The sequence below is a fragment of the Sarcophilus harrisii genome, chromosome 4 (assembly GCF_902635505.1).
Source record: "Sarcophilus harrisii chromosome 4, mSarHar1.11, whole genome shotgun sequence".
In the NCBI taxonomy this organism is placed as follows: domain Eukaryota; kingdom Metazoa; phylum Chordata; class Mammalia; order Dasyuromorphia; family Dasyuridae; genus Sarcophilus; species Sarcophilus harrisii.
This window is the reverse complement of record NC_045429.1, coordinates 268,072,082-268,095,494: the sequence shown is the minus strand read 5'-3', so window position 1 is coordinate 268,095,494 and position 23,413 is coordinate 268,072,082. Positions and strand designations below refer to the sequence as shown.

Below are 23,413 nucleotides of genomic sequence, written 5' to 3'. Positions count from 1 at the left end.
TTTGCCTTGGGACTCCAGACTTTCTCCCTCTTAAAGTATGCAAGGCAAAGTAGGAGAAATATAGGGACCTAAGACAGGAAATAGGAGTTGAAAGGAAAATCTTTATCATCTACTAGTTTAGAGTATATTTTTCACTCACTGCCCCTTTCCTTGCTCCCTCATGCTCATGACTTGACTATACAAGCTGAGGATTTGGGGGTGGGTGGGAGAAGCACACTTAGAAAGGTATATATCTATAATAAGGCTAGACTATGTATGTGTGTGTGTGTGTGTGTGTGTGTGTGTGTGTGTGTATGTGATGGAATAGTAGGATTTTTCCTTTTCCATTCCTCTTCTCTTCCAGTCTGGGGCACCTGGAAGGGCATGGGCATGATGCCCATCATGGAATGGGGAGAACACCAAGAAAAGCATTGCTAATTATTTCTCTCCTGTTTTTCCATCTTCCTCCTGCCTCTCCCATTTCATCTTTTGTCTTTTTTTTTCCTTGCCTTTGTCTCTGTGCTATTCTGTATCTCTCCTCCTGCCTGCTTTTTGTGTCTGGGTTTCTTTTTGCTGATGTTTTTCTAATTTCCTTCTCTGTGTATGATTTTGTTTCTGGCTTCTTGTTCTGTTTCTCTCTGCATCTCACTGTTTCCATCTCTCCTTTTTCATTTCTGTATCTTTTCTTATGTCTGTATCAACCTGGACTCATCTCCCTTTTGGAACTGCTTGTTTTCTTTATTGTGGCTGTTTCTTTGTCTTCTATTTCTTTTTCTGCCTCTATGTCTGTTTTTTGGGGTAATGTTTCTTCTTTATGTATTTGTCTGCTGCCTTTTTTTTTTTTTTTGGTTGTGTTCTTGCATCCCTCCCTTTCTTCTTCTGCCCCCCCCCCCCCCCCCCCCGAGCAGCAGCGCCCAGTGCAGCCCTCCTTCACCAAGTCTCTCTGTCGTGAGTCGCACTGGAAGTGCCTGTTGCTGTCACTGCTCATGTACGGCTGCTTGGGAGCCGTGGCCTGGTGCCATGTCACTACGGTGACTCGCCTCACCTTCAGCAGCGCCTATCAGGGCAACAGCCTCATGTACCATGACAGTCCCTGCTCCAATGGCTATGTCTACATCCCCCTGGCCTTCTTGCTCATGCTCTATGCTGTCTACCTCGTGGAATGCTGGCACTGCCAGGCCCGCCACGAGCTGCAGTACCGTGTGGACGTGGGCAGCGTGCGAGAGCGTGTGGGTCGCATGCAGCAGGCCACGCCATGCATCTGGTGGAAGGCCATCAGCTACCACTACGTACGCCGCACCCGACAGGTCACCCGTTACCGAAACGGGGACGCCTATACTACCACGCAGGTAAGGGGGCAGATCAGGGCCATAGGCCCCAAGGGACTCGGCGGGAAGAGGCTGATACTCGAGGGAGTGAAAGGTCACTATTGCTGGGGAGTGGGGAGGAGTGGAGAGTGGGAAGGTGATGGAGGGAGTTCTGGGGAAGAGTTAGCACTGATAAAATGGTGGTAATTTGAGTGTATGCCCTGTCAGACCAACTGAGAGCATTCCCCCCAAGGACTTCCTCTATTAGGACATCTTGGGAGTTACAAGAAAGAGAGAAGACACCATTATTCTCTTGAGTAGATTCTGCAGTCTGATGAGGGAGTCCACACTTTCAGAAGGTTGCCAAACATCTCTCTGCTAGGTACTAGTACAGAAAGATGAAATCCCAGTTCCTGCCTTCAAGGAGTTTGCTTTCTAATAGAAAGGGGGAAGGCAGAGCCTGTCCTATGGAAATTTAGTTCAAGCTCAGGCATCATGTGTCAGGGGGTTTCAGTGCACTAGATGCCCTGCTGGGTACCGAACAAACAAAACCCATACTGCTCCTCCCGGCAGTGGGCTTATATTCCCAGTCTGAGGGGGGAAAGATTGCCTTCTGGGAGTTCATTGTCCGATAGTGAAAGTCATTAGGCCCAGGGGAGACAGTTGCTGTGATTCAGTTTTCACTCACTCAGGGATCTCTTGACTTAAAGACACAGCCAACCGCCCCAACTTCCCATAGCTTACTTTCTAATTGCAGAGAGAACACGCCCACAAAGACACCTTATCACCCTTAAAATTCGGGAAAATTAGGAAATGCGAACAAGCTTTGTCCGTTAAGCAGCAAGGGATCCCCCGTGCAGAGATCAGAACAGAGTACTGAGCCTGGTCGGGGAAGTCTTCCGGGAGGGAGCATGACGGGAGGAAAACAGGGGGGAGGCCATTGAAGGGCCGAGGCGAGGATGGGGAACAGCCGCCTCACAAGTGCGGGGAGAGGAGAGCGGTTCTGAGGCGGATGGGAAGGCCCAGGCTGGGCAGCGGTTCTGAGGGGGATGGGAAGGCCCAGGCTGGGCAGCGGTTCTGAGGCGGATGGGAAGGCCCAGGCTGGGCAGCGGTTCCGAGGGGATGGAAGGCCCAGGCTGGGCAGCGGCTCTGAGGGGGATGGGAAGGCCCAGGCTGGGCAGCGGTTCTGAGGGGGATGGGAAGGCCCAGGCTGGGCAGCGGTTCTGAGGCGGATGGGAAGGCCCAGGCTGGGCAGCGGTTCTGAGGGGGATGGGAAGGCCCAGGCTGGGCAGCGGTTCTGAGGGGGATGGGAAGGCCCAGGCTGGGCAGCGGTTCTGAGGGGGGTACCACGAGCGCGTGAACACGCACGTGGCGGAGGCCGAGTTTGACTACGCGCGCTGCGGCGTCCGCGACGTGTCCAAGGCGCTGGTGGGGCTGGAGGGCGCGCCGGCCACGCGCTTGCGCTTCACCAAGTGCTTCAGCTTCGCCAGCGTGGAGGCCGAGAACGCGTACCTGTGCCAGCGCGCGCGCTTCTTCGCGGAAAACGAGGGCCTGGACGACTACATGGAGGCGCGCGAGGGCATGCACCTGAAGAACGTGGACTTCCGCGAGTACATGGTGGCCTTCCCGGACCCGGCGCGCCCGCCCTGGTACGCCTGCCCGTCGGCCTTCTGGGCGGCCGCCCTGCTCACGCTCTCCTGGCCGCTGCGCGTGCTGAGCGAGTACCGCACGGCCTACGCCCACTACCACGTGGAGAAGCTCTTCGGGCTCGAGGGCGGCGGCGGCTCCAGCCCCAGCGGCGACGAGCCCCTGCCCGCGCTCACGCACCGCCTGCCCCGGGTCAACACGGTGGACAGCACGGAGCTGGAGTGGCACATCCGCTCCAACCAGCAGCTGGTGCCCAGCTACTCCGAGGCCGTGCTGATGGACCTGGCCGGGCTGGGGACGCGCTGCGGCGGGGGCTACGCGCCCTCCTGCCGCTACGGCGGCGCGGGGGCCGCGGGGGCCGCCCCGTACCGCCGCAGCTGCGAGCACTGCCAGCGCGCCGTCAGCAGCTCGTCCATCTTCTCGCGCAGCGCGCTCAGCGTCTGCGCCAGCCCCCGCGGCGCGGGCGGGCCCGGGGGCCCGGGGGGCGGCGCGGGCGGCGGCGGCAGCCGCTTCTCGCTGGGCCGCCTCTACGGCTCCCGCCGCAGCTGCCTGTGGAGGAGCCGCAGCGGCAGCGTCAACGACGCCAGCTGCCCCACGGAGCAGACGCGCCTCTCCAGCCAGGCCAGCGTGGGCGGCGGCGACGACGAGGACGAGGACGAGGACGAGGAGGGAGGGCCCCCGCCGCCCTACCACGACGCGCTCTACTTCCCCGTGCTCATCGTGCACCGGCAGGAGGGGTGCCTGGGCCACAGCCACCGGCCGCTGCACCGCCACGGCTCCTGCGTGGAGACTTCACTGTGACCCTTCCCTCCCCCGGCCGCCGAGAGGGCGGGGCGGCCTTCCCGCCACACTGTCCGAGGGACCCCAAGCCGAGGCGCGCTGGGGGGGGGGGGGGGGGGATGTGTGCGTGTGTGTGTGTGTGTCTGCGCGGGGGAGGGGAGACCGACCCAGGATCCAGAACCATCCCGGCCAAAGCGGCCCCTCCGACCCCGGGCAAACCCTGGCTTTCCAAGGGCATTAAGCGGCGAAGCCTCACCCGAATGGGCTTGGGACCCAGCCTTTCCCCAGCTCTTCCGACTGTTACATGGGGTCCCGGATCTCCCCCTTCCGCTCGCTCCCCCACCCCCTCCCCTGTGGGCCTCCTCCGGGGCCTTAGGCCCGAAAGAAAGGGCTTCCCCTCCCCCGCCCTCCCCTTTGGGGTCCGAGAACTCGGCGGAAGGAAAGGGTTCCCGAGTGGATGTGAGTGGGTCTCAGCACTCTGGACATCCCTCCTTCAATTCCATGGGAAATTCTGAGATCCCCCCTCTCTGGCCGCTTCCCGCCCTCCCCCACCCCAGGCCGTCTCTTTTCTGCCCCTCTCTCTCCTCGAAACCCCCTGTTTGTCTTTGTGGCCCCAGGAGTCCCGGTCCCCAGAGGGACGCTCCTCCCAAAGACATTTCCTACCTTTGGATCTCTTTCTTTGGCCCTGCAGGAATGAGACCCACTAGTAGGGAGAGAGGGCAGCTGGGTTCCTTTCCTAAGTCCTTTGGGCTTCCATTTCTCCCCCTGGGACAGAGGTCCGAGGCCTTCCCTAGAGGGGAAGGCTGAGTGGGCGAGACCCGGGATGCTGGCCAGGAAGGAGGGCAGAACAAAGCATCTGGGCTGAGAGGGCTTACAGGGAGAGGAGCCAGAAGAGAGGAGGGTGTCGTTTTGAGGGAAGAACCTGGACCAGGATGGAGAGGGGAGGAGCTGGGCTTCCTTTTGTGCCCGAGCTGACAACTTTGTCCTAAGCCTAAATTGGAGAAATGCTGGATTCCAATGTTTGGGGGCTCTTCGGGATATATTTATACCCAATCCCAGGCACCCCTAGCCCTACGAGCTCGGGTCACTGCTGTATATCCTCGGTTCCCTTAAGGCAGCAACAAGCCCTGCCCCCGTTTTATTCTCCTGCTGTCGGTAGCTTAGCAGCCTTTCATTCCTGCTGCTCCTAGACTCTATTCACTAACCTGGTCCTTGAGTGCGAAAGGGCCCCAGCACTTCCTGTGTCTGGTGTTTCAGCCTGCATGTCTGTGTGCTACCCTCTCCTCCCAAGTGTCTGTCCCCCGCTCAGCTCACCTCGGCTGATCTAGAGAGGCAGAAGCAGTCCGGACATGAGTTACTGTAGGTCTTGAACTAGAACTTCCTTTCCCTTGCTTTCTCCCATCTCCCTCAGAGGACACCTAGAGGTAGCGCCCCTTCCCCCCGCCTTGGGCCCAGCAATGTCAGTGCCCCCTCATTGTGGCCTCCACCTATGCAACATCATTTCTGTCCCCATATCCCTCCTCACTGGAGGCTTGGGGAAGGACAGATTCAGGAGGCACGGTTTCTGAGCAGCTTTTCTAGGTGTTAGAGCCTGGCTCTGATTAGATGGGTGTGTGGGCATGTGCCTGTGTGTATGCATCGAGGGCTGAGAGGCCATCCACTAGGTTTCTATGGGAACTGTTCTCCCCATCTTTCCCCCATTGTCCAACCCACAGTCAACCCACGTCTGTACCCCCTTTCTCCTCCTGTCCCCTTGGTCTGAGCCATCTCTTCATCCCACCTAGAAGACATGTCAGATCTAGGTGGAGAGGCAGAGGATTCTCTCCCCCCCCCCCCCATACACTTCATGGCCAGTCCCATCCCCTTCTTTGTTGCACCTACTGTCAACTCGTGAAACATCTTGTTTCTTCAGAAGGAAGGGAAAAAAACCATTACACCCATTCTCCTCAGAGAGGGCCTGAGTGGTCATGGTGGAAATGTAGAATGCCCTTTGTCTGGAGCTGAGCCAAGCAAAGGGCATCAGGACCTGGGCCTCTCATTCCTTGCCTGTATCCACCCCCCGCCTGGGGGGACACACACATACATACACACACAAAAAGGCAGACTTAGAGAAATGAATACTTTGGTTCTTGCTTGGTGAATCTGATTGGCAGGAGAAATTCAAACCAGTGAAATTAATTAATCTCTAAAATTAAACCTTACACTGAATGTTCTCATTCCTCTGATGAGGAAGTCTGCTAGCAGCACACACACATGCACACCCACACATTCACACTTGCACAGAGATGGAACCGAACTCACAGAGGCAGGCACCCAGATGGGCCGGGCTGCGGGACTCCCCCATGCACACTCCCCACTGGTGCTCTGCTAGTCGCCGGCTGGGTGGCAGGCAGCTCCAGCCGTGCCTCCTCCAACGCCCTGCTCTGGGGCCTTGCCCGACTGACACATCGGCGGCTTTCTGTCCGGGAGGGAGCTCACCTTTGTCTGGGCTTCCAGGACTGGGCGACAGGGTAACAGGATGGGGAAGACTGTCATTTCTCCATTAGTTTCTTTGACAAATACCAGGAGAGGCAGGAAGGGAAGAGCTTGTCTGTTTCCCAGCCCTCCCCACAACACAGGGTAGGTAGGTAGAGTGGTGGCAACCCTGGGAAGAGGGAGGTAGTGGGATGCAGGCATTTACTAGCTACACATATGGGGGAACATCTGGAAAGCTCAGTGTGGTGGGGATGAGGGCTAGGGGCTTCGGGGGGGGGTTAGGACAGTACTCTGTCTATTGGGTGCATCACGCTGTGGCCTTTTTGTAAAGGATCTCCAAGTGAAAAGATTGTACAAACCAAACGTGGAAAAAATAAAGTTTTCAGATGACTCACTGACTTCCCTCAACAGCTTGGTACCTCCTTCCTTCTTTCCTCCTCAATCCCTGCCCTGCGCCTCCATTTACAGCCTTTTTGGATAGGCAGCTGGTAGCAAAGTGGGACTTTGGTCCAGATTTAGGGGATGCCACGTAAGCCTTTCCAGCCAGAGGTTTTTCTTCCCTCTAAACCAGTGGTTCTCAAAGTATGGTCTAGAGAATCCTGGGGATCCATGAAACCCTTTTAGAGGGTCTACAAATTCAAAAATAGTTTTTATTTCCAATATGGTAAATGTCTATAAATATAACTCAGATAAACAAAAACGCTTTGGAGAGATCCTCAATAATTTTTAATTGGATAAAAATACTGGAAACAAAAGTTTGAGAACCACTGCTCTAAACCTTGCTCCACTCTCATGTGATACCCCTTTGAGAAGGTGGTGTGTGGGGGGGGGAGATAGGAAGATAAGGATTGCAATTTGATCTATACTATCTCTTCGTCCAAATTTATCACCCATGGATAGTTCCCCAAAAAAACTAGTCTTGTTCCCCCATTGTCTGTGAGCAGTGGCTCAGTCAGGGGAATGACTGAAGACAAGCACAGAGCTGGAGAGAGGAAGATAACCTTGGCTGGGCTGCAGATAGCAGATGGCAATCAAGCACCCCAAAGGAGCCAGCTCTGTGCTTATATGTAGGTTGGAAGACATGTTTATCAATGCCTCCTATTGGGTTCAAGGCAAAGAATCAGGGTTCAGCACGGAGTTAAGGAAGGCGGAGGGACAAGGAACGAGGTGACTAGAGGGCAGCTGATGAGTGGTGGCCCGCATGAGGGAGATATTTATAGCCCATAGATGTCTCCTGAATTCATCTCCCCTCCAGAGTTCTCTAGCCATCCTAAAATTGTAACCACTGTTTCTTTCTAGTGTCCCCAACTTTTCTATCTGGGACCCTCCTTGCTCCAAGTCTTTAACCCCAATCCCCTTCCCTAATTCCTTAGCAGATTTTTTCCTTTCTCTTCCTTGGAGTGGGGGTGGGTGGGAGCTGAAGATGAATGGGAACAGGACAGGGGCTTTATTAGAAGAGTGTCTTTGGGATGAGTCTGGTCAGTAGGCAAGGGGATTGGGGGTCAATGAGTGAAGGAGGTGGGACTGAGCAGCAGGTGGACGCCTAGGATGCCAGTCACCCTTCCTTCAGCTTGCAGCACCACTGGTGATACTGTTGACTGTTAAATGACAGCAGGTAGGCTGTAAGGTCCGAAGACGGGCAGCTTCTCGGTTGGCACTGAGGGCCACGCCTATGAGGTATTCACTCTCCTGGCCAATCTCAGACATCCTCAGGTCAAACTCCATTAGGGTCTTGTTGTCAGACATGCCCTCCAACAGCTGCTTCCCACCATCCTATGCCATGGGGTGTGAGGAAAAGAATTTGGTAAGAGCCGGGAAACTCTTAGGGAAGAATATATTAGAGAGGTATTGTCCTTGGGGGCACCCATCTTCTAAGAAGGGACACTGTGAGCAAGATATCCAGGCAAGGTACTTGCCCTTTGGACCTATTTTCTTTTCTGTAGAATGGGGAATTTGGAATCCATAATATCTGGAGAGCCTTCTTTCATCACTCTATGATACTATGGATCTGCAAAGTGTCCACCACCCTTTCTCTTCCTCCAATTATTCTCCTCCTCTGCCATCCTTGCTGTATCATGTTGGCTTGATCTATTTAGGCTGGCGTCAGATTCAAGCATAGCGATAGCACTGAATGCTGCTGTACCATCTCGCCACTGAGCCTTTGCCCAGCGACCCCCTTGCCATCCCTTCCTAAAGCCCTCCTTGCTGACTCACCAGACCAAAGTGGTTGCAGGAGAGATTGATGCAGGTCAGAGTGGTGTTGACAGACAGCACCTGGGAGAACAGAGAGGCTGTGGGCTCCGAGAGCTCGTTGCCTGCCAGGTTCAGGCTGGTGAGGGTTGAGTTGGTCTGCAGGGCATGGCCCAGGGCCTGCCCACCCTCATCCTCAATGCAGTTGAGGCGAAGGTTAAGGGAGAGAAGAGTGGTATTGTAAGACAGAGCATGGGCCAGTGCCTGGGCCCCTGCAGCTCTGATTTTGTTGTTAGCCAGGTTGAGGATCCGCAGCTGACTATGGTTGATCAGCTTGGCCGCAGCGCGCATGCCCCGGTCCCCAACACTGTTGTGTGACAGGTCTAGCTCCATCAGGGCCGGGTGGTCCAAGAGGCTCCGAATCAGCACACGAGCCTTGTCATCGTCCACTTTGCTCCGAGTCAGCCTGAAGATCTGAGGGGGCAGAAGAATTTTGGGACATCACTAGGTGGGAACTTGTCCTATCTGATCTTTCTAGGAGGAAATGAGGTGAGGGAGGGAAGCAGTCTGACAGTTCTGTCTCATAGTCAGACTTCCTGGAACTGGACTCTGAAGGTGGAGGGCATTTCTCTTCTGAACGGGAGAGTAGTACAGGACGGGGATAGGTGACAGGCAGAACTAATTAAGACTTCCCTAGCTTATTATCAGGTGCTCCAGTTTCCTTATCTGTAAAAATGAGGGAATTAGCAGCCTCAACTGCCTCTGGATTTCCTTCCAACTCTAGATGTGGGATACTGGGGAAATGCTGAGAGGGCTTATCGCGGGGAAAAGGCTTTGCGTGATCGGTCTAGTGCTGGATTGTGTGTCTCGTCTCAGGAATAGCCTGTCTTGGAAGAAGCTCATTAATTTTTTTTTTTTTAACACACTGTGGAAAACCATCTTAAGTAGTAATGAGGATGAAGTCTGAGCTGGGAATAGAAACACAAAGACAAGATGAAGGTTTTCTAGAAGTGTTCCTATACCGAGGCCATCTTTAGAAGGAGGAAGTTAGAGCGGTCTGTGTGCACCTGTGTACATGTACATTCCTCACACATGTGCAGGTGTGAATGCATATTCATGCATATCTGTGTGCCTATGTAGGGATGTATCTGCATACATGCGTATACATTGCACTGTATTGTTCATTGCACACGTGTCTCTGTGTGTACATGTGCAGCAACAGACATGTGCAGGTGTGCGTGCACATTGGTCATGTGTGTGAGCATGTGTTGTGTGGTGTACATGTGTGTGCGTGTTGATGTGTTGCATGTGTAGGCATGTACATGTGTGTTGCACATGTATGTGGTGTGTACCTGTGTATATAGTAGAGCAGGGGGAAAGTCAAGAGAAGGTGATAAGAGGAAGGAAAGAGAAAAGAATACAAAATGAGGAAGAAAAAGGGAGAGAAACAAAAGGAAAAGGGAGATAGCAGGAAGGAGGAGAAAGGGATCAATGGACAATAGATTTACAATAACAGTAGCTAGTATTTATATATATATATATATATACACATATAAACACTAAATTTTGCAAAGGATTTTATATAACTATATATATGATTGTGTGTATATATAAGTATATGGAATATGTAAATTATCCTCATTTTGCAGATGAGAGAATTGAGGTTGAGGAAGGTCGATGCCCTGGGCATTACGCCCCAGCAGCAAGGTGGTTCGCACTTAAGATGATAAGAATTTGAGCTGAAAGGGACCTTGGGGCAATCTGCCTCAAACTCTTACATTACAGATCCGATAACTGAGGCTCAGAGGGATTAGGTGATTTGCCTGTAGACACAGAGCTAGAGAGCTCAGGCCTTCTCGACTCCAAACTTGCTGCATCTTAATAGGAACATAGAAAGGACTGGGAAAGAGGAATAGGAATGTTTGTGGTTGAGTAAGGAAAGGAGCAGAAAGGAAAAGAAACCCCTCCCATGACATGGGTTGTCATGGAAGAGCTCTGAAGTCATAGGTATAAGCTCTCGTATTTAGAGCTGGAAGAGACTCCAAGGATCATCCAAACTAAGCCTTTTTATAGATGGGGAAACTGAGGCCTGGAGAGGGGGACCAATCTGCCCACAGTCGCAGCTAGCTAATGTCAGAAGCAGGACTGGAAGCCGGGGGTGCTGGTTCTAAAGCGGCCACACCGTTCTCTCCTCCGGGTGTGCCCCGTTTCCCCGCCAGCCTGCGGCTCTGTGCAAAAAGGGCAGGCGGGAAGGGGTCTCGACCACCTTGAGGGTGTGGCAAGCCTTAATTGCGGAGGCCAGGGAGCTGCAGTCCCGGGAGGTGAAGAGGAACAGGTTCCACTCGAAGTTCATGCCGCAGTCCTTCACGGCGAACACGAGGTCCAGCTCTTCCAGCCGCCGCAGGCCGGCCAGCAGGTCCCCCAGCTGGTAGTGGTCCATGTTGACCTCCTCCAGCTCGTTCTCGCTGGCCGAGTCCGACTGGTCCATCTCCTGGAGCGCCTGCTCCAGCTTCACCGGCGGCAGGAACTGGTCCACCTGGAGCCTCACCACGTAGTCCTGGCAGAGGGGCACCATGTCCAGGATGACGTTGGGGTCCGTGGTCCCCGGGATGAAGAGTTTCAGGAGGTCCTGGAGGTGCCTCTCGAAGAACATCCGCTTCCAGCTGTTGCCGTACATCTCCACGTGCCCCACCGGCCAGCGCTGGGTGCAGCAGCGGCGCCAGTAGGTCTCGTCGCTGATCAGGTTGGCGACCACCCTCAGGGGCATGTCCGTGGACAGGCGGTCCAGCACCTTCCGCTGCTGCTCGGGCTTGAGCTGTGGGAGGATAGGGTTGTCTGTGGAGGAAAGACAGAGTCGAACCAAAGGCCGTCTTATCTGTAGGGAAGCGGTCAGCTGGCGTTTGTTAAGCTCCTACTGGAAAAGGGGGGCCCGGAGAGGGGGGGCTGCCCGGTGGGGGCAGTTGTGGCGAATAACGGGACAATGCTGGACTCAGCGTGCGCTCAGACCTAACCCTGGCCAACTCACCTAACGTCTGTCTGCTTCCTATAAAAGTAGAGCTGGTAATAATTGCACCTACTATGTGCCATAATTACACGAGGATGATGATGTTATAACAAGAGCACTGTGGCTCTGAGAATCACCTGAGATGACAGACACTAAATCTATTTGCCAATTTCATTTTACCTTTTCTTTTTTTCTCAATTTCAATAACTTATCTTCCTTTTTATTTTTTGAAGCATTTGATGATTTCTTCTTTTTTCAATAGTATTTTATTTTTCCAAATATATGTAAAGATAGTTTTCATATGTTATTTATTTTTATAGGTTATGGGGAGGCAATAAAATAAAAGTTACTGCTTTCAATAAACTTATATTCTCTGTCTTTCTGGCTCTGTTTCTGGCTCTCTGGGAACTGATCTCTCTAGTCTTAATTAATATTCACAGATAAGTAAATATATATATATATATATCATATACATAAAACAAAACTGGTTGGCATGGAGCACTAGCGTCTGATTTTAAAAAATTAAATCTATTTTTATTTTATCTGCCAAAAAGAGTGATTATTTTTAAATTAATTTTTTTTAATGAACAAAAATTCAACTTCTCTCACTCCCACATCCTTCACCATTCTATTGAAGAAAGAAAAGAAAAACAAAACACTTGTAACATATAAGTTTAATCAAAGAAAACAAACTTCCAGATTGATCATATCCCAAAAATAAATTCCTCAATCTGTGCTCTTATGTCATTGGAGGAATCTGGAAAGGTCTCCTGGAAGGGAGGTAGAGATTCTAAGAGGAAAACATTCTAGGCACGAAGGAAAGGCTGGACAAAATAGAATGTCTTATATGGGGAACAGCAAATAGATCAGTTTGGACTAGATCATAGGTGATAAGCTGGGAAAAGAAGGAAGGGAATAAGCTTTTATAAAGCACTGTTCCAGGCTCCGTGTTAAATATTTTTACAAATATCTCATTTAATCCTCACAACAACTCTGTAGAGGTGCTATTATTATCCCCATTTTCTAGTTGAGGAACCTGAAGCAAATCAAGGTCAATCAAATTGTCCAGGATTATAGTAAATGTCCAAGGTCACCTTTAAACTCAGGTCCAGTATTCTATCTATTATTAGTAGCTGCCTCAGATCTGATCCCTGAGTCTGGATACTGCAAATTCAGGAAAATTCGATTTCTCCTTACTCTCTCTCTCTCTCTCTCTCTCTCTCTCTCTCTTTTTCCCTTTTTCTGTCTGTTTCTGTCTCTCTTTCTTTCTCTGTTTCTGTCTGTCTCTGTGTCTCTTCTCTCTCCCCCTCCCTTCTTATCTCCCATCTCTCTGTCTTTCTGCCTCTGTTCTTTCCTCTCTCTGTTTGTCTGTGTATCTGTCTCTCTGGAACTGATATCTCTAGTCTTAATTAACATTAATAACCTCAAGGTAGAAATTCTGTCCATACCTCAAATTTTAATCTCCTATTACTTTTTCTCTTCCTCTTGCCGCCTTTTTTCCTATGCCAGATCCACTAACCAAATCTGAGCATACTTTCCCCCCGTCTTTTTTTTTTTTTTAAGATTTATTTATTTGGGGGGGGAGAAGAGAAAGCAATATAAATTCAGAAATATCACGCTAGGCCACTGGAAATCAGATGTCTGTACAGAAGGAATATACCTAATATAGAAGGCCTAATAGTTCTATTTCTTATTAACTTATTCCAGTTCAGCTAAAAGTTTTCTATCAAGGAGGATTAGTAAAGATATCACCAGAGTGGAGTATAGTTAGTAAGGGAAGGCTTCCAGGAAGAATGAAAGTTTGCTTTGAAATGTTTTGTTTTGACAAAATCTCCCTAAGTGGACCAGGCTGGAAGTGGACCAGACTTGGAACTGGTCTTCATTGAAGCATTCATTACCCTGGTCTCTTTTTTTTTGATTGAGGCTCATCAAAATAGTAACTGCTCTCAAGGAGCACAGAAATCCTACGATCATAGAACTAGATTAAGAAGGGACTTCAAAAGTCATCTAATCCAATTCCTCTCATTTTATAACTGAGCAAACTGAGTGATGAGGGCAAGATTTGAACACAAGTTCCTCAACTTCCAATCCACTGCTTTTTCCACGTATGACAAATGGGGAGTCCTATAATCATGAGATCCCAGATTTAGAGCTGGAAGTAGTGGGAAAAAATCTTAAAAAGCCATCCATTCCAGTCCTCCTCATTTTACAAACTGAAATCAAGGGAGGTTAAGGGACTAGCTTAAACTTACAGAGATAGTAGATATTAGAGATTAGGTACCAAGTGAATCCTCAGTTCACTTATGGATGTATCTCATTAGAGCATCTTCAACTCATCCTTTACTGTCAATTTTTTTTTCTTACTTTCAACATAGAACACCTTGTCTAAAAATATTTCTTGTGCCAGCTTCTCCTTTGAAACTCAGATTTCAGGGCAGCTAGATGGCACAGTGGATAGAGCACGGGCCCTGAAATCAGTAGGACCACAGTTCAAATCTGGCCTCAGATACTTAACATTTAACTGTGTGACCCTAGGCAAATCACTCAATCCTAACTGTCTCATCAAAAAAGAAACTCAGATTTCAGGGGGGTTAGGGCAAGGGTTGGTCAAGAGGATAAGGAAAAGCATTATAGGCAAAAAAAAAGAAAGGCCATTAAGGCAACAATTCCTGGCTAACAGAGTACATTGGCTTAGATGTGTATGTATTTACTTTGCTATATTTTCATTAAGTTGCTCCCATATATTGGCTTGTCAGGACTTTTTCCTGCTTTTACACACAAACTCCCAAACAGAAGTAATTTTGTTTCTTCCATGAGTCTGGGAGCTCTTTAAAGGTAGAGACATTATTTGTCCCATTAGACTGGATGTGCCTTGTGGACGGACAGAGCTTATCTCTTTTGTCAAAGGTAGGGACTGTGTCTCCCCAGTTAGACTGGGAATTCTTTAAAGCTGGTTTAGCTTTTCCCAGAACTGGAAAAATTTCTTCTGAGCAATCCACAGGTTCACTAAAAGTCTTGATGGTTAGTTCTGGGAAGGAGGGTCCCTATGAAGTGAAGATTGTTGAAAACAATGTGATAGCTGCTGAGAATTGGGGAAAGTCCCAGGGCCAGGAGTGGAAAGCTAAGGACACAATCTTTGAATACCCTAGTCAATAAGCACCTCCCTAACTTAATAGGATAAATTCCCAGGAGACCTTTGCACGGTACTTAGGGATTCTAACTATTGTAGCCAAATCCCCTTGGTTTTTTCCTCCCAGCTGTCTAGAGGACAGCCTCCCTGAGGTGAATAGGGATAGATGGCACTTACTTTCAAAATTGTCGACAATATGCTGCAAGCAGAGCTCAATGAGACTGGGTATGATTGTCAGAGTCCATTCTGGGTCCTCTGCAATGATTCTACGCATCCTGCGGGCGTTGGAGGCTGGGTTTGTTGCTGCAGTCTTTGATGGTGGGGGGATTGCCATGGTTACTTAGGGGGAGGCTGGGGCTGTGACACAAAGGGTTCAGGAGTTTGGGAGACTCCTCAAGCAGAAAAAGCCAGAAATGAGTGGCTGCTGAGGTCCTAGAGCAAGAGATAAGGTTAGTGTCAGTAGCTGGTACATTGCAGGGACCCATAAAATGCTTGATGATAATAATGAATATGGAGATCAAGCTGGGCTATGGCTAATGGGGCACTGAAGCAGAGAGCTTAGCCCTCCGTGGAGTCTTTTTTAGGTCAGTATTAAGATACAGGAAGAGCCAGAGGGAGAGGAGAAGGCACCAAGGTGAGAGGAAAAGGGACTGAGAGATACAAGGATAAGTTAGGGAAACATCAGAAGAAGGATAGAGAGGGATATACGGTATACTGAGGGAAAGAGGTGGGGATGGGAGTCTGTGGGGGAAGACCGCAAACACACACATACATCTTATACGTACATATAACAGAATGAAGATACTAGACTTAAGAGGATTTGGGAATGACTTTCTTTAGAAGATGTAATTTTATTTAGGTTTTCAAGGAAGCTAGGGAAGCCAGGAAGCAGGAAGCAGAGCATTCTAGGAAATGGGGAATAGTCAAAGAAAATGCAGAGTTGAGAAATGTTGTGTTGGTGTCAGCCAGGGCCTTCATCTATAGCATCATGAGGACAGGAAGCTGGGCTGAGGAACTTCTCCTATTAATGCAGATTGATTCCTTCTCTGCACTTTGGAGTTGAGAGTGTGGCCTGGGGTTCCTAAGAGATTGAATAACTGGCCTGGAGTCACATAGTATGGGTCAGATCAGACCAGAACATGTCTTCCAAACTCTGAAGCTAGCTCTCTTCATTATGCAATACTGTCTTTCACCTTAGCATTAAAGAAGCGAATTTCTATATTCTTAAGTAAATGTAACACTTAAAAAATTATTAAAGTTTTAAGATTAATAGGGGATTCCTTTAGTTAGGAGTTTGATTTACTTAACAGAAATTTGTTTGTTTGATTGAAGGAGATGTCAGGGAAGGGGTGTACTGGGTAGATGGGTTGAAATCCACTATGGAATAGGCTTTGGGAGGAAAATCTATTGCCTTTACAAATGTGGATGTACATGGGAGCATACCTATGACTGTGGAGGCAAGTGTATCTGCAATCTTTCTATATGCAAAGAAATACAAATCTCTCCACGTATCCCCACCCTGTGTCCAAGCCGTCAGGACAGAAGAGAAGGTTCTCTTGCCTACTTCTTTCCCCTAAATTGGTCTTGGTTCCTCCCTTTATTATTAAATATTTTTATTTTCAAAAGACGTGCATAGATAATTTTCAACATTCACCTTCGCAAAACCTTGTGTTCCAAATTTTTTTCTCTCTCCCCCACTCCCTCCTCTAGACAGCAAATAATCCAATGTATGTTGGATGTGCAATTCTTCTATATATATTTCCATAATTATCATGCTGCCCAAGAAAAATCTGGTTTTTCCCTCTTAATATGAGCTTGGCTTTATGAGCTAGAACAGAGCCAGGTCCAGGTTCTGGGTGGATGGATGATCAGAGTCCCTGCCCCAGAGTCCAGAGGTTAGTCACAAGCTGGAGAAGATTTCTAGGTCAGGCCTTTTCATTTCTTTGTTTTTTCTCTTCATTTCCTTTCTCCAATCCCATCCTTCTAGAGTTAGAGTCTGACTCAAGACCTCCAGTCGATCTATCAGTGAGACCTACTTCATGCTGGATACTGAGCTAGATGCTGGGGATTCGTGTACAAAGAATAGTATGATTCCTATTCATAATGAGCTGACATTCTAAGCTCAGCTTTCTGGCTTGGGAGGAAAGGGAGGAAGGAGTATGAAGAGTAAGGGAGGGTTACCTTTGTTTCACTGACCCCTTGTCTGCTCATGCTTGGGTCCTGACCTAACAACTCTCCTTGAGAATGGGTCAGTAGAGAGAAGGTGGGTGAGGTGGGTGAGGGGAGAAGGCAGCAAAGGAGGCCCCTGGTTTCTTCTTTTTTTTCTACAGACTTTCAATATCTCAGATAACAGCAGGCATGCATTGGCGGTGAAAATAGAAGTAAATTTGGGTCTGAGATTCAGGGGACGTGATTGTGCCATAAGGATATCCTCCTCTGCCCACAAACTGATATCTTTCTAGCCTCGCTTGTGGGGATCCTGGTCCTAGGAGCTAGGGCTGGAACCGGAACAGGCTGGAGCCCTTAGGACCCCTGTGCCCTCCTCCGCAAGCTCTGACTGCTTCCCCACTTTGCCTGGACTCCTTTTGAATCTGTTTCTCGGCTTCCTGCCCGGCAGGGAGGGCTCCTTTGAACCAAGCCACCGTGTTCCCTGGCAGAGAGAGCACAGCAGATGGTGCTGCCCCCCGTCTAGTCCCACTCGGTGGCTAAGTGCTGGCTGCAGCACCTTCACCACCTAAGGAAGGGAATTGGCCCTGAGGAGTCAGGAGGGGGAGCCCATGTGGAAGACCCATAGGAGGGACCGATTATCTGGGAAGCAGAGAGCCTGTTCTGTTAGAGCAGGAGGAAAGGGGAAAAGCTGGGGTTGGGGTTTTTGCATTTTGATGCTCAAAATGGAAATGAAATTCAGATTCATGCAAATTAGAATACAACACATGTAACTACCCAGCCTAGACAATTTGAATGACAGGACTGTGGGGAGGTAGTGGGGTGGGGGTGAAGAGAGAGAGGTCTATGAGTGAATAGGATCTGTAAACAGGGATTGGGTCTTTTGGAGGAGGACGATATTTCTGAGAAAGGATGGCATTGAAGGGAGGGAGGGATTCTGTGAAGCTGGGATGGGGTTTTATGAAAAGATGAGGTCTGATAACTAAGGGACTCTGTTAAAGGAGGATAGAGTTTGTGAGGAGGATTGGGGTCTTTGAACAGAAATCTCTGAAAGGGGTCTATTTACAGAGGATAAGGTTGGTGAGGTTGGGGGTCTGTGAAGGATGGGTTTTATGAAGAAAGGGGGTTTGTTGAGGGAGGATGGGACCTCTGAGGAAGGTGGGTTCTGTGAAGGATAGGGTTGATGAAAGTGGGAGGTCTCTGAAGAGGCCTCTTAAGGGATGATGAGGTTTGTAAGGATGATTATGGTCTATGAAGGAAGGATAAGTCCGTTAAGGAGTGAAGAGGTCTTTGAAGAGGAGCGGGGCTTCAGGTGGAGCCAGCAATCCCTGAAGTGGATGCTCTTCTAGCCCCCAGGACATCTATTTTGGCTTGGATCAAGGGTCCATGAAGGAGTGCGTGGTCTCAGAGATGAGACAGTCAGAGAAACAGTTCTGCTCCAGGCTGGGGTCTTCCTCTGAGATCCAAACCTGTTTCCAGTGTATGAAGACCTTCTAGGAGCTGGCTAACTGCAGGGTATCCAAACCTAACTCTCCTCCTAACACATCGTGCCCGGAGGCTGTGCCTATAGGGAGAATACCTTCTCACTTGAGAGAACCGAGATTCTTCCATTTAGGGAAACATCTCTGCCAGTGCAGCAACTCCAAGTTCCATGTACCTATCTGTTGTCTACAGTATTTACACATGGGGGTGACCGCATGTCCTAGTTTGGCTGACGATCCTGATTTCAGTGACCTGCATTCAATGTGCAGGGAAATGTCCTCTCAGTCCTTTATGTAACTGCTGACAAACCGGGGTACTGAGAAGCAAAGAGGAGGAAGGAGAACTTTCTAGGTATGGGGGACAGCCAAAGGAAAGATATGATGATGAGAGGTGTCATTGCTTACGTGAGAAACAGGAAGCAAGCTAAATGTGGTTGGACAGTAGAGTTTGTGGAAGGGAGTAATATATAAAGATGTTCTCTCTCCTCACATGGTCACCACCACTTGACTCAGATGTTGCAATAAATTTTGCAATATTTCCCTACAACAAGGGACTTTCCCCTGACCAGTTTCCAAGGAAGGAAGGATTTCCTAACAAATAGAGCCATCCAAATAATGCCTTCTTATCGTGTGTGACCCTTTCTCTAATCTTCTCATAAATTCTTTTTGGGGAAGAATGCTTTTCTCCATACTCTAGGGCCCTTTTTTCTTTTTCTTTCCGGCATTTCTAGACATGATATAAGCATTGATAGAGCACAAGCACTGTCCATTGGTTATCCTCCATACTTATGAAATGACTGGCCCACCTTTTCCAATCATAACATTTTTCTGTTGCTATTTTCTTGGCTACTTCTTGGTCACAGTTGCCTCCTACCCATGCCCACAATTACTTTCTCTATTGCCTTTTGGGGGACCTGCAACTTTACTTCTTGATTGTGATAATTTCTAGAAACATAATTTCAAGGAACATCTTGCTATTTCTTCAAAGCAATTCAGGTCTTCTTTCCTCCTCTTATTCTTTTGTTTCTCTGGGCCCAGCTTGCTGTTAATCCAAATTCTCTATTCAGGATGGCCCAACTTGTTGGGCTGTTGATTCATCTGCATATGATGGAGACACCAGATAGTCTTCATCCATTTGGTTTTTGCGGACTGGATCATTAAGCTGAATTCTCTTTGAGGTGCTGTGGAGCTCACATAAAGGATCTTGTGATGTTTTGGATGTTCTTAATGGAATCAGTACAATGTCACTTAAAAGAACCTCACCATCTGTAAAATACACTTCTATTTGGACTTAGATACTGGGTCTCCTTCAAGATGGTGGCAAATATTTCTGTTGTGCATTTCTCTATATAGTTCTCACTTGATATTGATAATCAGAGGGTTGTCAACTTCTACTTGAGTGGGTTTAATTACTGAAGTTATTCATGCTATAGAAGAAGTTATTTATAGTTTAAAAATACTTCTTCTGGAGCACAAAAGCCAATCTATGGATCCTTTCAATTTATATAGTTTGTTAGTCTCCATTGGGATACAGGGCTCTCTGCTTACCTTGGATGCCACGATTAGTGATTTTAACAATACTTTCTCCCTAAAATACCTCATTCCTGTGAATTTCTAATTAATGTTCAAACCTAGGTCACTCTCCCTGTTTCTTTCCCTATTCTTTCTGAGCTGGAGTTGCTAGAGAAAACCAGTTTGATGCAACACAATTTACATTTCTAGGATCAACTTCCATTGTATAGTTATTGTTCCTGGACTAACCAAATACTAATCTTTTGTGGATTTTCCAGTACTCCCCTTCCCACATCCTCAGTGATTCTAGACATTCAATACCAAATTTTTCTCGTCTTTTCTTTTCCCAAGATGACACGGCCTCCTGTTTGACTGACCTGACTTTTCACCTAGGTTAGTGGAAGAAGTATGTCTTCATTACTAAGCTTAATTCAGTGTCTTCAACCTCCATATTTACTTGTCTTTTCTGGAACTTTGTTCAGGCAATTATCTAGTATCTCAATTATATCTTTATTCTCATTCTCTCCAGTGGTTCATTCCTTTCTGCCTAAAAACACTCACATATTTCCCTAATATTCTTCTTTTAACATGGCTGTCTCTGCTGCCCCTAAACACCCTTTCATACTTTAAAGAAATTTGAGCTTTATCATACGCTACTAAAAATGCATTCTTCAAGGTCACTAACAGCTTCCTGATTGTGAGACCCAACAACTTCCCCCCCCAATATTGCTTCCTTGACTTCTCTGACACTCCATGTAATACCTTGTACATAAAAACCTGGGTTCAAATGTTCTCTGACTATGTGACCATAAATCACTCAACCTATCTTTAGTTTCTTCATCTGTACAATGAAAGGCTGAAATTTGTTGGCCTCTAAGGTTCCTTTCAGCTCTAAACCTATAATCTTTCCTTACTCTCCTACTTTTCTAATTGTTCCTTTTATGCTTTCTTTTCTCCTTTTCTGTCCTTCAAGATTTTACCATTGACCCTCTTCTCTCTTTACTCTTTAAGATCTCATTTACTTTCATCTGCTCACCTCTGACCACATGACTTCCAAACCTATTTCTCCAGCCTTGACTTCTTCCCCAAGCCCCAGTCCCATATTTCAAAACTGCCTTTTGAACATCTCTATTTGGATGTCCCACCTATATCAATCTCAATGTGACTAAAAATGAACACATCCTCTAAATGTATTTCCTTGCCTAATTCCCCTAAGATAACATCACAGAATGGAAGAGTAGGGGCAAATTTAGGTGATTCTTGACCATCCGGGGTTGATTGCAATTGGGTGACTCGGAACAGAAGAATAATTCTATAGCATCTACCATGTGCCAATCACCATACTGTGTTTTACAAATATTATTTTATTTGACTTTCACAACAATCCCACAAGGAATGAGAAAACATAAGCTGAGTGATTGATACTAGGTCATGTAGCTACCAAGTATCAGAGATCATATTTGAACTCAGGACTTCCTAAGTTCAGGCACATCACTCTATCCATTGTATCTAGTTACCTCTATTCCCATTTTCCTATATTGTACTATATTATACTATAACCAGGGAGAGCTGGGATCTGATGAAATAATCCATATAACTTGTGGGGAGGGCTATGTGGGGATGAGAGTGAATGAAGACAGTCAAGGAAAATGGGATGCAACCTAAGTTTTATCACCAGTAGCAAGACAAGGGGCAGATATGGAATTCTGGCTGGAAGGAATGAGGAACATATGGAATCATGGAAGGTATCTTCATCTGATTCACTGCTCCCATTTGACAAATAAGGAAATTGAGGCTTGGACAAAGTGACTTTCCCAAAATTCAGTAAGAATCTCAACTCATCTCTCTACTCCAAATCCAGTGCCTTTTCTATTATGCCATGTTCATTTCTTTCTTCTTTCTCCTTCCCACCCCCAGAATACATGGGTTTAGTCTCTTTCACCCTAGCAAAATTGTTTCATAAATGTGATAACACATGTTTATACAGCACATTATAATTTACAAAGGGCTTTCCTCACAACAGTATCTGTAATACAAGTATAATTTCCATCATAAAGATGAGACAACAAGCTTGGAAGCTGAATGATTTGCCAAGGTCACAAGCTAGCAATGGACACAGCTGAGACACAGTCAGGTTTCCTGCCTCCCATCCGTGGTCCTTTTTACCACATTACACTGTGAATCCAGGTTACCTGTCCTCTAGGCTTATGGCTCTTGCTCAAACCGCCTGCAACTCCAGCAGGCTCAAATCCAGAACTGACCCAAAATGAATGAGGGCTTTTTTTTTTTTTTTTTTTTTTAACCTTCCTCACTCTGCCTCAAACACTGGTGACTCCTACCAGGCTTTTCTTCTCAGCTTTCTAAAGGTCACTGCAGTGCCTGTCCACCGGTCTTGTGAGGAGATTAGGATGCAGCAGCCTACTCTGTAGTCAAGGGAAAGAGACTGCAGGGAGGGAAGCGGGGAAATTCTGGGTTTCCCAAAGGGGCCTCTGTCCCAAGGGATGTAGAAGCAGAGCAGGAACAGAACAGAGGCATGAGTATTAATGATGTCCCCAGGTCCTTTGCACCATCTTCCTCCTCCTTTCATAAGCAACCAGCCCTTCCCGTTTTACTGCTAAGTAAATAACCATTCCCTGGGGACAAGGGAACCGGCATCTTTCTTCACCTGTGGAGTGATCTCAAGGGGCTGCTGCTGGGGCTACCAGACTTTCCTACCTCCTCTCCTTTAGCCAAGAGGGAATAGGGACCAATTCAGGGAAGCTGTAGCACAAAGAGGTTAAGTCTGAAACCACCAGTCATGGAAGAGGCCAGAGGGTTAAAAGGTGGAGATGATGGCAGGATAGGATTCTTTTATCCAGGGGGAGATAGAGTAGGCAGGAGGAAGGGAAAGGGGATCTGGACAGGGTGAACGACAGGGACATGGGCATAAAGGGAATGCAGGGCACAAAGACACCAACTGGCCTCCCCCCCAAGGTCTCCTCACCGGCTACCTTGGTCGCCTTCAGTTTAGTTGGGACCCTCTGCCTGGCTCTGTCTCCATGGAGACACCTCCCCTCCCCCCCACCGGAAGGCTCTCTGCATTGGTTGCCATGCACGCGGGCTGTTGTTAAGGGAAGGAGTGTGCGAGTGAGCGCCTGCGCAGTTTTAAGAGTACTGTATGATGTATACCCGTGTACTTGCAATGTGTACATGTGGGCTTTGTCCCTCCTGAGCACACCTTCATGCTTCCCATAGGACTGTAATTTATTCTTTTGCATGTAAGGAGCTAACTGTAAGGACTTATCTCAAGTCTATTTTCTTTAGATAAACTAGAAAAATGGGTGTTGCCAGGGTAGAAGTCTACATCTATTGAGCCTAACCCCTGCTCTTCCCCCTTCTGGCCAACCTCAGGGGAAGTTGTGGAACAATTTCCGTAAGCAGGGATTCCCAACAAGGTTTGTGTATCTCCCTTCCCCCTCCTCAGCAGTCACAATAAACCCTGGCACCTTTGTGCAGTCCTTTCCCTCCAAGAGGGAAGCAGAGAGTGAATCCTAAGCCCCCAGCTTCTCCTCAGCCCAGCCCCACCTAGTCTCCCCAGAAGAGGTAGGGGTCTGCTTCTCATTTTCTAGGGGGTAAGGCCACGGCCACAAGATGGGCACAGTGGAGGAAGGGTTAAATCAGCTTCTTTCCCTTCTTTCTCACTGCCCCCCCCTCCCCCAATGAGCTCATGTCCTTAATGAGGTTGGGAGGGAGGAGCAGCCTG

The 23,413-nt window shown here is 48.3% G+C and overlaps 2 protein-coding genes across 3 annotated transcripts; one reads left to right on the top strand and one right to left on the bottom strand.

Moving 5' to 3' along the window:
* Window positions 1-878: 878 nt before the first annotated feature.
* On the top strand, window positions 879-6,596 carry TMEM151B (transmembrane protein 151B; the record flags this gene model as incomplete). The annotated part of the gene is made up of 2 exons (XM_031968619.1): window positions 879-1,330; window positions 2,630-6,596. Coding segments are annotated over 2 exons (1,557 nt in total), but the record flags the coding sequence as incomplete, so codon positions are not given.
* Window positions 6,597-6,904: 308 nt separating this feature from the next.
* TCTE1 (t-complex-associated-testis-expressed 1) lies at window positions 6,905-22,964 on the bottom strand. 2 transcript variants are annotated; one of them, XM_003769114.2, is made up of 5 exons: window positions 22,655-22,964; window positions 14,690-14,944; window positions 10,645-11,213; window positions 8,403-8,852; window positions 6,905-7,961 (listed from the first exon to the last, which is right to left on the bottom strand). In XM_003769114.2, exons 2-5 carry the CDS (start codon window positions 14,844-14,846, stop codon window positions 7,755-7,757), a joined length of 1,383 nt encoding a protein of 460 aa, XP_003769162.1. In that variant the 5' UTR covers window positions 14,847-14,944; window positions 22,655-22,964; the 3' UTR covers window positions 6,905-7,754. The 2 variants fall into 2 exon arrangements, with proteins under 2 accessions (XP_003769162.1, XP_031820623.1); XM_031964763.1 differs by having other exon boundaries at window positions 22,662-22,964.
* Between the last annotated feature and the right edge of the window lie 449 nt (window positions 22,965-23,413).

Coding starts and splice junctions, on each gene's coding strand:
- TCTE1 (XM_003769114.2), bottom strand. CDS start 14,846: ATGGCAATCCCCCCACCATCAAAGACTGCAGCAACAAACCCAGCCTCC. Junction 11,214..14,689: donor TATTGTCGACAATTTTGAAA/GTAAGTGCCATC, acceptor TTTCCTCCACAG/ACAACCCTATCCTCCCACAG. Junction 7,962..8,402: donor CCTGCAACCACTTTGGTCTG/GTGAGTCAGCAA, acceptor CCCATGGCATAG/GATGGTGGGAAGCAGCTGTT.